We start from the raw sequence: 13375 nt of genomic DNA, 5'->3' as shown, positions 1-13375 counted from the left end.
CACTCAGTGCAAACTCAAAGCACCTATTTCCTGGAAAATGCTATTCAAAGATGTAGCACTGCTTTTCCCCCTTTTCATCTGAAATTTCCCCCTGGACGCATGTTACCAGGGAAGCTTATTGAGTTTTGACTCTCAACAACGGGATAGTGGCTTTCTTTCACAGTGTCATTTGAGTTGGAAGGGATCCTTAAAAGACACGTAGTCCAACCCTTCTGCACTGCACAGGGACACCTACAGCTCCATCAAGTGCTCAGAGCCCATCCAACCTGACCTTGGGTGTCTCCAAGGATAGGACATCCACCACATGCTTCAGTGCCTCACAACCCTTACTGTAAATAAACTTTCCTACCTCTTTTTTCCTCTTCTGGGGTCACTGATGCTTGCACCACCACCACTCCATACCACATACATTTTACTTCACTGCGATTTTTTTTTTTTTTTTCACCCCCACTTTGGCTGAAGATCAACATCAGCAGTGTTCAACAGACATATAAGATTATGCCTGGCCTTCACAATGAGTGTTTTCTTCTTTTCCCCATGTGTGTTGCTAAGCTAAACAAAGACAATCTTCCCACATGCAAGGAGGAAGGAAGGACAATAACAGGACACTCAAAAGAAAAAAATAAAATAAAATAAAATAAAATCAGAGCCAGCTCTGTAAAAATACTCCAAAGTTGGAAGATTTTGTATCCTATTAATATTTACTCAGGTACCTAACCCTACAAGTTCACAAGGTATTTCATCTATCTCTTATAAAATACTTCTCCATTTATTTAATACCCTCCAAAAGCAACGGTGGTCAATGCCCTGGGTTACACGGTATTCTGTACCACTGTGCCTTGGGGATACATCATCAGCTTCCTGGGCACAGGAATCATTCGCTATTGCCCACAGCAAGGACTGCAGTTTATGATACGTAAAGTAGATGTTACCCAAACACCTGCATGTAAAATCAACACCTGTAACTTTTAACAGGGTTGTACATGCAAGCACATTATTGTTTCACTGCCATGCATTGCATTTGAATATAATAATTATGACACCTGAAAATTTCACATTCTATTGTTGAACAAACCACTTTCCCATCGGTGTTACATAGTAAACATTACCTTTAGGAGAGCCTAATGAAATTGAAAATATTTATTTCAAATTCATCTCCTGGCTATTGGAGCTGAGAGGAAATCTGAAAACAGAGTCTTCCTCTCAGCCTGAGCACACGCATTTGCAACACTTACATTATCCCACTATGTCTAGTTGATACACTGTAGAGTTAAAAAACCTCCAGAAATCTTGGTGAATAAAAGTGAGCATTATGGGGTAATTAAACTTTAGAACTATTGATTTATGTTTCAAATGTGCTTTCTTCACCTTCCATGATGTATTATGTTGTTGTAATGGATCACTAGCATTCTGCCACAGGATTATTAGTTGAGGATAACACATCACAAATGCTATAATTTCTATTTGATTTTCATACATGACATGACTTCTAATATCCCCGTGAAATAGATTAATCAAATACATACTGCTGGGACTTCAAAAAAGATATATACTGGGGTTTTGAAACATCCATCAAGAAAGGTACTTCCTCACTTCCCCTAACACTTAGCTGCTTCCTCATCTATCTCAGGCCAGGCTGTCTGTATCTGCTCCATGACTCATGTTGTGCTCTGACCCGCTGACACAGAGCGCCTGCAGTAACTGCTGTGCTAAGGAACATACACTCCTCCACATCTCCACAGCAACATTTACCAAACATAGTTCTAAATATATATATATAAACATAATTAAAAAAAGAAAACAAGAAAGAAAATACCCAAGACATACTGGTCTTACTGCATGCAGAGCGTTTCAAAACATCACTCCATTTGCAGCCATTGTCTGTGCTTTTCTGGCACATTTTGTCCTAGCAGGACTTTGTGTCTCACTTGCTGAACAAACGCTTCAAAGTGTGCTGACAACTAAAGCACACTGCTTGTGCTCAGCTGGGTAACTCCTAGGGCTGATGGGCCCGGGAGCAGAAGTAATACCCATCAGCACCACGTTGCCCCGTTATATTAAGATAGAAGAAGAATGTACAGGATGCACTTCTGCTGGCTTTTAAGGCACATGAGCCACTACAATCTGACTCCTACACTGCCCCATTAAGTTCCCACAGCAAACCAGAACACCCATACTAAGACCGTGTAGCTCCTGTACACAGACACATTTACTTAGCACAGACCCCACAACCAGATAACCATACAGCCACAAGATCTCTCCAGGCCACACTTTTCTGAAGTGACTGCAGACACGGGCTAACTGTGATCCTGAACACTGACTCCCTGCAGCTGAACAACAGGAGGTCTTAAACATGAGACAGTACATGAAGTGCATCCTCTATTAAACTGAAAAGCCAACAGGGCTGCTGGGTAACACTGCTGAAGAGAGCACGCATCACAAAATATCTCCATCAGGTTGCAGGATAGCACACAGAGCATTTTGCAGCACACAGGAAAGCAGTGCCAGTCCAAGCTGGGCACAGCAGCCTGCAGGCAGCTCTGTTTGAGCATAGCTGTCACCAGAGGGGAGCTGCAGAGAGCAGTGTCCCATAGCTGGCACCCAGCTCACCTCCTGAGCTGGTTCCAGGGGCTACGAAACTCCCAGTAGCTTACCTTTACTATTGTTTTATCTGGTTGAGCTCTTCGTTCTTTCCAATAACAGGAGCTGAAAGCATTTCTGTTTTGCTCATCGTTGAATAAATAATGCAAATTTTCTCCAAGGACTGCAAGGTCTGACAAATATCATAAGACAAAGCTTTTTTTTTTTTTCTGAATCTGCCAGCATCTAGCAATGTCACACAGAATTGTTTATTGCAGAGGAAGATAGTCACCATCACTGCTTGCCAGAGAACTCAAGGCATGCTGAATTCTTTTTTTTTTTTTTATTTGACAATAGAAAATGCTTTCAGCCAGCAATGTATGTTTTTCAACCAGGCATTTAGAGGCAGTTAACCCAAGCTCCTTTTTCGTGGTTTTTTGTTTTTTTAATTCGCATTGTGTTTCCATAGCACTGATTTCTATCACAATAACCCAAATGCAAGCAAATACATTATAAATAACTTCCTATAAGATGCAGCATATTGTATCATGATGTGCAATTCTTTTCCAGTAGCTTCCTTACTAGCTACACGTTTTACTTGAGCTGACTTGTCTCCCCAGCTGATACATCAGCATCATTAAGGCAGCTCTTGCAATGCATTGCAGGGCTCTGACCCCACACAGAAACAGATGTGAGCATGTACCTCCAATACACGAGGCAGGCCCACCGCCAGACTAAAATGGATTTACTCATCAGCAACTGAATACTCAGCAACTTACCAATTTTATTTTATGTGTCCTGGCATACAAACACTTTCTCATCATAGCTATCTGGGATGCAACAGGACAGCTGAAGTAGCAAACAACTCACCAACTCTGAGGAAAGGAAGTCCCTTTTTGTCAGGCAGTGTCCACAGCAGGAAGAAGCTATCCAGAAGATGAACTCTTCCCTGGACAAAGTCTTTTTCCAGAATGTTCCATATTATATGATGATATCATTAATTGTTTTCAAATCTATAAGTTACCACATGATAATAATCTGGTATAGTTACACAGGATCTTGTATTTTCATGTTGCACGTACAATTTATGTCCAAATGCACCATGCCTTATAATCAGCCCAAATGACAGGGGTCCAACTTTCCGTTCTGTTTCCCCCCAGGGAGATAAGCTTTACTGCATGAACAGAGAACTGGAAGGCTCCAGCTACGCTGTTGAATCCGTCTCCTCAAATAATAGACAGAAGTTTAGCAGAGCACAGAGACAGCTCCAGCACTCTGAAGTAAGCACAGGTCCAAAAGCCATCACAGAAACATGCTATGGGAAGCTGGCAGGAGACAGCAGCAGCAACTCAAGCATTTTATTTTGTTTGTAGATCTGGTAATACGCTTATTTTTAACAAACAAACTCAACCACTTCAAATGAATGCTGGGAGATGAAATAACAGCCACTAAATAGCCTGGAAAGCTCAGCAGCTCCTGCTTCCTTAACACATGTGAGCAGCTTCCTGCTCATACTGTACCAGCTGCTGGGTGCATGTTGCACACAGATTCCACTGGCACAATAAGTCCTCTGTATGACCAGCATCTCAAGTCAGATAAATAAGAATTTCTCGCTCCCTATTAGAATGTAAGCAAAATTAATCACTGTTGCTCTTTCCCCTTCTGAGCTTAAGGAAAAACACAACAGTGAATGGCTACATCTACAGCAAAATACTTCAGCTATGATGATTATCCCTTCATAATGGTTAAAACTTGAAATTAACCTTGCAAGTTAGTGAGACGTATCTGAAGTAAACATAGAAACCCACGTGATCTTTTCAGAAACAATTTTGCACTTTCAGCCAGATTATAATCTGCATCTGAATACCCACCCAAACTTGAAAATAAATTAGACCTGTGTTCAAACTGCAACAAATGTCATTCAAGGCTGTTCTTCAAGTCCCTTTTCTAATTAAGAGTTTCATACTTGGACAGTACCATTCATATGAGGATTGCAAGGTCTGCAGATGAAGACAGCTTGACTGAGGTGCTGCTTTGGCTTCCCTAGCTCAGGAAATCCAACACCACACCTCAAATCTTGTTCAGACCTTTTCCCCTCCTTACCACTTCTGCTTTTTCTCTTCCTTTCATATGAAGTTCACCATCAAGTTTTTAAATCTCTTCTCCTAAACTAGAACCATAAGACATAAGAAGCCTTCGCCTACACAATTTGTTTAGTTCCAAATGTAGAACCACAGCTCCAGAACACACAGAAAACATCAAAAGCAGATAGAAGTTACTGCTTAGAGCATTTTATTATTTCCTGTCACTTAGACTCTCCCATTTCTAGTATGTGCCAGTAAATACCATGCTTTTACCTGGATCCTGGAGTTACCACAAGGCCGACTACTATAAAAAAATAGAATTTATTTACACACTGATTGCAAAAAAAAAAAAAAAAAAAAAAAAAAAAAAAAAAAAAAAAAAGTGCTATGCACAGATCACCTTACTACTCAGAGTTATGTTAAAGAATAAAACTAGCACTTCCCTGGGACAACTTACTTCGGCTTCAGAGAGTTTCCTTTGTTTGGGGGCTGCTTGTTCTCAAGCTTTCTATTAGCAGTCCATGTAGCAGTTGTCTTCATTGTCCTGATCACGTTTTGCTGAATTTACAAACAGAATGATCTTTCCCAAGCTATAAGATGAGGATGTACACACTGCATCCCCTACTAGAGTTACAAGTGGGAAAGAAAAAAGAACTAAAAAGAACGTAGCTGTGAATCAAAACACAAACCCCACACCTCAGCTTTGTCAAGTCACTGCTAGAGAGAGGTGGTGTATGGCTCCGCAAAAAGCATTACAAACCTTGAAAGCTTAACCAGTTCACAAAGGTTTTTAGAGATTTCAAATCCCCCATAGACAGAAGACAAGCCATTTAACTCCATACAAGGACATCTATCAGTAGAGCATATCTTCTCAAGAAAAATGACAAACTGGTGCAAGCAGGACTGCACAGCGCGTGGGAGGGCAGAGGCACGCTGACATGAGCCCAGAAAAATTTGTGAACTCTTAACACTTGTGAATGCAGGCAATTTGAAAGCCTGCAAACTGCCCCCCAGGCAGCCGTCTGAAGCAGTTAAGTACCAAAATGAAACGAAAAATCAAAATTGAGAAATGCAGAGGAGTTTCAGCTTTTATACTGATGGACTACATCACGTAATATGATTTGCCATTTGGGGCTCATGTTTACTTTCAATACTATATGTCAAATCTACTGCATTGTATACAAAGTTCTTACAGCACATAAGTTTCTGTGCCACCACAGCTGGAGGCTGCCAACTCCCCCCACGCTGCCTGCAGCCCCAGCCCACCCGCCCGCTCCCAGGGCTCTTCTCCTCAGCAAGGCATACAGGCAAGAGGAGCACATCCTTGACCTGCTGCCGCGCTCACCATTCCTCCACCCACATGTCCATATCTCCACCCACTTCCACATTATGCATACATTCAAGAATCTCTTTAAGTTGGCAAAAAAATTCTATAGGAAATGAAACACAGAACAGCATTGAGCTTCCTCCACGTTTTTGCTACTGTGAGAAGCACAAGGTTAGAGTAACTAGCCCTCCTTTTCTCAGCATCTGAGGAATGAAAGAAAAGGAGAAAAGACATGAAAACACCTATCTTTATCATAGATGCAATACCAAAGTTGATTTAATTGCTTTTGCTCACAATTCTACAACACCCACTCTTCACTAGTGACAGTCCAAGCATACACAAAAACACTGTTCATACTCTGAAAGAACCTTCAGAGTAAAAGGAAGAAATTTGAGTCCAACAAATAAACTTATTTAGACACAAACTGAGGGCTTTAAATTATACAGAAGATTGCCAGTTGTTAAACTATTACAGACATTCCATGCACGTACATGAGGGAGCTTGAGCCACACCCAGGCTCACACACTCTGGTTTTGTTAGCACTAACAAAAAAAAAAGCCCCAACTCCATCATTACACCTGCATTTGCTCTCTAAACAACTGTATCATGCTGAACAATGGACTGAGCAACACTCTGGCCAGTCAACAATCCTGTGGAGAAAGCAGACTAGATGAAGTGCCCTCTTCCAAGCCTCTTGGGCACCACCATTGGAAAATTTCAACAGCCAAAATAAGAAAGTATTACATGGAAGTGGCACTAACATGAAAATCCAACACGAGGTTACCAGGGTCACTGGGGTGGTTACATTTAATGAAATGGCTACGGAGTACAGAAAGAAAGCCTTCAGTTTTCACATCCAAAAGCTGCATTTGGAACTATCATCAGGTAGCCCATGTTGCAAAATGGTGCTGTATAAATTAAGCATCTTTAACTGTCTATCAACATCAAATGAACTCTAATGTGGTACGAAATACTTGAAAGTCCAAGACTACAAATAAATATGAGCCTTATAAGAAAGTTTATACAATTCATAGCAATGCACATTTGCTCTCCATAATCTCTTGAAAAGCAAAATATACTCGAACAATATTAGAGAGCCTAACTTTGGGTAGACCAAAGCAGTGAAGAGGGTAGGCAATGCAGAAAGATTATATTAAAAGTTCTGGCTGCTTTAAAAAAAAAACCAAAACTGCAGACTTCTTGATGCATTAAACTGACAAAATTATCTTTCTAATCAGGTTCAAGTGATACTCTGAAGAAAAAAAAAAAAAGAAATACTGCAAAGGAAAAGAGTTATCTGATCAGAACGTTACACCCACAGGCTTACAGTGTTTGTGGTTAGTAAACACCTCTCTAGAGTGAAGAAAACAGCCACTGAAAACAAAAATTGCTCTACCACAGTCCTGCAATCAGTTGTGGAAGGCACTTAATGAAAACCCTACCAAAGACAGGTTACCTACGAATGGCATTGCCAACCACATTAAACTTATTCTCCGAAGTTGGGACCTTCCTGGAACTACCTGTCATATTAGTGCTTTATAGATAACCACCAAAAACCCCATACAAAGAAATCTGCATCTCTGTTGTAGTTACTGGATTTCATTCAGATAGTTCTTAACTCTAGCAGTATAGAATTAAACCCATTTCCATGTCATTTCCTTGAAAATTAAGCAGTAAGAACAACAACTGAAGAAAAAAGAACATAAAGATCTTGCATCACTAACACTTATCGTCATCCTGGTACAGGCAAGGAGTTATTCATGCAATTCACCACTAACTATCAAGGCACCTTCTCCAGAAATCATGCATCTAGCCCTAGAGGTATAGGAGGCACCACAACATTGAAAGAGGAAGTAGAAGTAAAGCAATCAAATTTCAAACCTTGTTCAAACGAGGTTTAACAGAAAACAAACCACTATTTCTAAATGGTTTTCAAGTAATACTTGAACATCTTCAGTCAGGTCTAAAGAGTCTGGACTCAGACTGAGACTGTCAGTGCCTTAATTCCCTAACTCTTAACAGCACATTCTCAGCAGAGCCTTTTCAAGCCTAGAATTCTGTTGCTTTGCGTACGTGCTATAATTGAAGAAAATGGTGCAGCAAACTGTGCTCTTAACCACATAAACCAAAACCAGTTTGAGTCACTCCTTCTTGGGAAGCCATGGACAAAAATGTAGAAAATTTTCTGTTCAGAGCAGCTGTTGCTTAGAGCCATCTTTCTACTTCTAGGTGCCACTTGCATTGTCTGTTCTGGGCTTCTGCAAGCCAGCTTCAACTAAATCAGTAGAGAGTACAAAATTAGTAGTATTATCAACTCTAAATTTTCTCTTTATATATATTGAACCAAAATAAAATTTCAGTTTACACATGCACATTCATATGCTTATATATGCATAAAGATACAATATTCAAAATATAACACTGGAATTATTACTCTGGGCACATTCCATATAAGGAACTCTGAAACATCCATTTCCCAGAAGTGATTTACTTCCCACTACGGAAGGACACGTACTAAAAATGTAACGATAAAAGAAAAAAAAGAAGCTGCAGGCTGCTTTGGTTAGCCAATGCCTAAGCTCAGGTGCAGTAAAACACTTCAAAGAGACAGGGCAGCGACAGAATGATCCTGCTTTACATGCAGCTGCCATACTATCAGGGACCAACAGCCTCACACGTGCCTATGCACTCCAGAGAACTATGAGAGTGCATTACTTCTGATTTTTAGGAAGTACCATTCAGTCCAAAGAGCAGAGATCACGTAAATTCTTTCCCCAGCCTAGAGAGAGCAATGCTAATCTTAAAGCACTCTAGTTTCTATACCTGCTTCCAAGTGGTCCTCAGGCTCTGTCAGACACAGTTTAACACAGAAGGCCAACTGCTGATGTTAGAACACACAGATATTTTACCTGTTATTTTGCTTGTTGTTCCCCCAAAGAAAAGCATAGAAAAGCATTAATGAAAACTTGTGGATGCCTGGGAGACCACATCCAACCTTCTGCTGTACGGCACTACCGATACTGCAGGCCAGAGCTGCAGCTGAAGCAGTGGGCTGTTACAGCAGCTCACCTCCCTGCCACACAGCAAAGCACGGGGAGCCGAGCTCAGCTCATTCCTGACTTCTCCCTGAGCTGCCTTACACATTCCCTAAAGAAGCCAGGCTGCTCAGTTACTATGTTTCAACACGCCCTGAATTGAGGATTACAGTTTTGGCCAGGCTACAGAGGACTAGCAGCTTTGACATGAGCTACAATGTGACTTTCTCAAAGTCTAATTTCCCCCCTTTGGAATACATGCTTCACCATTAAGCTGATACGCAACTTTGAAGATACTTAGAAGCAGAGTAATATCAAAAGTGAAAATAGAGTAAGCACCACCTCCTGAGCTGGTAAGGGAACCATGTTCTGCTTCGTGCTAGCAGAAAGCATCAAGCTCTCCTAATAAACTTACCTTTTTACTGTAACACAAGCAAAGAACAAAGGTTATAACAACAGCAAAACCCACACTACTAGTTTAGTGGAGCCCTCAGTCACAGGAACACATATTTAAGAAGCCCTCTCTTATCCACACAGCTCCACAAATGAGAAAAGCTTAGAACTAGTAAAATCGTTCAAGTCTAGCAATATTATTGTGTTCCCCCACAGCATAAAGAGGCAGAGCAAGAGAGAGCAGCCCCAAAGCATCTTCTGCTCAGCCAACAACATGGTACTGAGAAATATATACTCAACTAAGTAACTCCTACACAGCAGAAAACAGGCAACCGACACCGAAATACTAACAAAAAGCCGTAACTAATGCCACAGTAGCACCATTAAGCCTATAGCCAATAGCTACATGCCGTATGTGGAGAGATACATGTATATTAACCTACATCCAAGGTCTAAACATCTACACCAAGTAGAAAGTGCTGTAAATCATTAGTGGAGTGATTTAAGATCACATTTCATAGTAAAAATAAACACTGCTACATTTCATGTCTGCAAGATCCTTTAGAGCAGGAAGAGCCCTGGGACATTGTCAGATCTGGAAAAATTAGCATTCTTTGAGAGCTCCGCTTTAATTAAGAAGTTACCTAAAATTACTCTTCCAAAGAGCATACTAATTTTAACCAGAAAATTCTTCCCCGTGTCAATTAACACTGGCATACTGCATGCTAATAAAAACATCATCTTATTAACAGCTTCACAGTCAGGAGAGCTACCACCATTTTTATTTGTTAGAATAGTTGTAGGCTGGCAAAGAGAAATTAAAATTCAGGAGAATGCATATTACAGCAAAGCTGGAACAGCAAAGGCTCAAAGATACATAGGTCATGTTAAGGTCTTCCCCTCCACTAAGTCGGCTTCTCCTGCTGCTCGCTCATGTGGAGAGATCATCATTTTATGGCTGTAATATTTCCACGGCAACACTGATGACAGTGATGTCGCAAACTCAGCCCTGACATAGCTCCAGGATCAAGCACAAGAGCAGATGGGATGCGAGGGAGAAAGCCCCTATTTAAACACAAATCTCTTTCATAAGAAATAAAGGCTCGAGCAAAGAAACAGGTGACTGGATCACGTCTTCAAGTATGATATATTCAAAAGATTATCCTAGCATGAAAATCTATTTAAAGGCAAGACCTACAATGCAGGGTAACTGTCAAATTTGTAAGGCCGTCTAATAAACCAGCGCTGAAAGCTCCCTGTTTAGCATGCCCAAGCCTCGTGCTTTGCTTCCGAAGGGGCAGCGCAGACAAAACATTTGTATCCCTTACACTATCCCCTTCAACAGTTAAAACATTAGGATATATTGATTTCATACATTAGTGTGCTTGCACTACCTCATGTAAATGTAACGTCAGGCCTTCACTGGGAAGTTCATTATCTGAACTAGATATAAAGTGAAATAAATTAAGAATTCCACGTGGCTCACCAAGTATACGAGAATGGTAACCAGAACATTCCACCAGCACGGTCTGGTTGGCAAAAAGAAACCACACATAGGTCCTCATCAGAGGACTCTTACAAGAACCCATACAACCTCCAGGCTGCTGAAATCCTACGAACCTCTCTCTGGTCACACAGCACAGACTCAGACATTGCTGGCAACGCCCCCCCCCCCCCCCCCCCCCCCAAGTAACCAGCAGGGCTGAGAGAATGGTGATCAGAGGTGGAGTAAGAGATGAAGCACCCACTCACAACCACAAAGGCAACCCCGAACCAGATCAGCTCATGGCCACATGCAGGCCCAAGCTGTTCCATGAATGGCAGTCCACAACCAATACACCCTGCTTGCCTGGGCAGGCAGGAGAACCAATCCAACCCAGAGCTCACAAGTAATAGAAGGCAGTTCCACACAGCAGTTGAGGCAGAGGGTTATTGGTTCTCAGGAAGGAAAGGACAAAAGGCAAGTAAAAAATAACTTCAGGAAGAGACTAAGCCTGAGTGAGACTCCAAGAGAGGATGTCAGCTAAAGGCACTCTGCAAGAAGCAGTGTTGCTACAGGTACTAGATGGGGACTGTGAAAGTAACCTGTGAACACAGTAACCTGTGAAGGTAAAAAATTACAAAAGGAAGCAAGCAGAAGACGACATGCACCATGATACAAAACACAACACAGGAATGACCCAAGCTAAGGAGGCCAACTTAACTCCCCCAAACCATGGATGTGCCAACAGCAAATCAGTAAGGCGGGCAATAAGCAGAAGGATGTCGCTGACCATAAAAATGTGGAAATAACTGAGGGTTGCAGCAGGACAGAGATGTTATTCCACAACTGAATGAGAACAGTATTATGAGGAAGAGAAAATGAAAGAAAGAACAGAGAAACTTGAGACAACAATAAATAGATAGTACACAATCCCGCAGGTACAGAAAAGCCTGTTGGGACTGCCAGGAAAAGAACTAAACAGCCCCAACTGTTTTGCTTCAACAGAAACATTCTTCACAGACATATTAGGCAGGTATCCTTTACACCACTAATGGAAATGCTGGCTTGAAGGAAGAAGAAAAAAGGAATAGCTTGGTGTTACGTAAGTGTAGTATGCAAGGGCTTCTGTTGGCTTCTAACTCAGTGTAGTGAACTCTGGAAAAAGCATCCATTAGCATAGCAGGATAATAAATACACGGAATTTGAAAGTGTAATTGATTGTACTTACAAACATGATTAAGACACAACTGTCACAGGCTAACAGGACTACAGCATGACCCCAACAAGACTTCTCTCCCTGTGTTTCCAAAAGGCCAACAACCTTGGACGATAACATGAACAGAATTCCCCCAAAGCAAGTTACAGAGGTCACTTCCATTTCAGCACAAGCAAGCTCTTTACAGGAGATGCAAAACGCCTCCCTCAGATAAATCCCACAGTACAAGAGCTCTTCACCACACACCTGCAGAGATGCAAAACCAGTGGCTAACACGAGCACATGTCAGAACTCACTGCTGCTTACATCATGTATCGTGCCAAAGCATCTACCAAATGCAAGCTACAGAAAAGGTTTTTTCCTGTTATCCTGGAGAAAACTTACTTCCTAGTACAGCTCTGACTAAATGAACAGTCCACTAACAGGCAGGGGTCAATTTCTCTGATAAAATGAAGTCATAAAATCCACATTTCCTTAATAACTGTACCATTTCCACTTTGAGCCCAAGTTTCGCAAGTTAATCCCTCAGAATAAAAGTGCTTTACTACCAGACAACCAAAAGTGATCGTACAACAATAAAAAGATGACAGCAATAAGTTAACATATTAGTAGATTAAAAAAATAATAAGGCAACCACAGCCATTTTCTAACACAATCCAAATGCAAAAGCATTTCATAACATTAAACATAACTGGAGACAAAAGACAAATAAGCCTTTTCCATCTCATTTCTATGATATTGGCAAACACAGTACATCATTACCTTCATTTTCAGATGCTTGGCATTTCACCTTCAGTACCAAATCAAAGGTACGTTCTGGATTCTCCCTAGAAAAAGCAAACAATTACTCACATAGCTGTTTCAGGCAACATAAATCATTTTCCACAGCATAGCAATCAGAAAGATCAACAAGGTGGAAAGGTGATACAAGAGGCGCAATGCCAAAGGGACTAATACAATAAGAAGCTGTTACAAGGAAAGGAGAAAGGACAGCTCACCCATCTTTAAAGATTGAGCGCCACAAAGGAAAACTCCACAAGAGAAGGACCTCCAATCAGAGATCTTTCCCCAGTGACAGTCAGCCCTTAAATGAACTCTAAGAGAGGTGCAGCCAGGCTCCGCTCCCTCCAGTCACATAGGTGAATTACCTTCACCTGTGCTCCCAGGGCTGACTGGGTCCTTTCCCCAGGTGCTCAGTCAGTAGTTCAGGTAACTCAACAGTTACCATACATACAGCGTTACATTTTTTCTATTCTA

The 13375-nt window shown here is 41.3% G+C and overlaps 1 protein-coding gene across 2 annotated transcripts in view; it reads right to left on the bottom strand.

Annotated features, from left to right (window-relative positions):
* DENND1B (DENN domain containing 1B) overlaps positions 1 to 13375 on the bottom strand; it is a 144857-nt gene that overhangs the window by 129493 nt on the left and 1989 nt on the right. For both annotated transcript variants that reach the window (XM_048944265.1, XM_048944266.1), the window contains exon 2: positions 12881 to 12945. In XM_048944265.1, coding sequence (XP_048800222.1) covers positions 12881 to 12945 — 65 coding nt within the window. The remainder of the gene's footprint in view (positions 1 to 12880; positions 12946 to 13375) is intronic.

The sequence above is a fragment of the Lagopus muta genome, chromosome 5 (assembly GCF_023343835.1).
Source record: "Lagopus muta isolate bLagMut1 chromosome 5, bLagMut1 primary, whole genome shotgun sequence".
Lineage (NCBI taxonomy): Eukaryota > Metazoa > Chordata > Aves > Galliformes > Phasianidae > Lagopus > Lagopus muta.
Note: the sequence above shows the minus strand (reverse complement) of the source record. Positions and strands in the feature narration are given on the sequence as shown.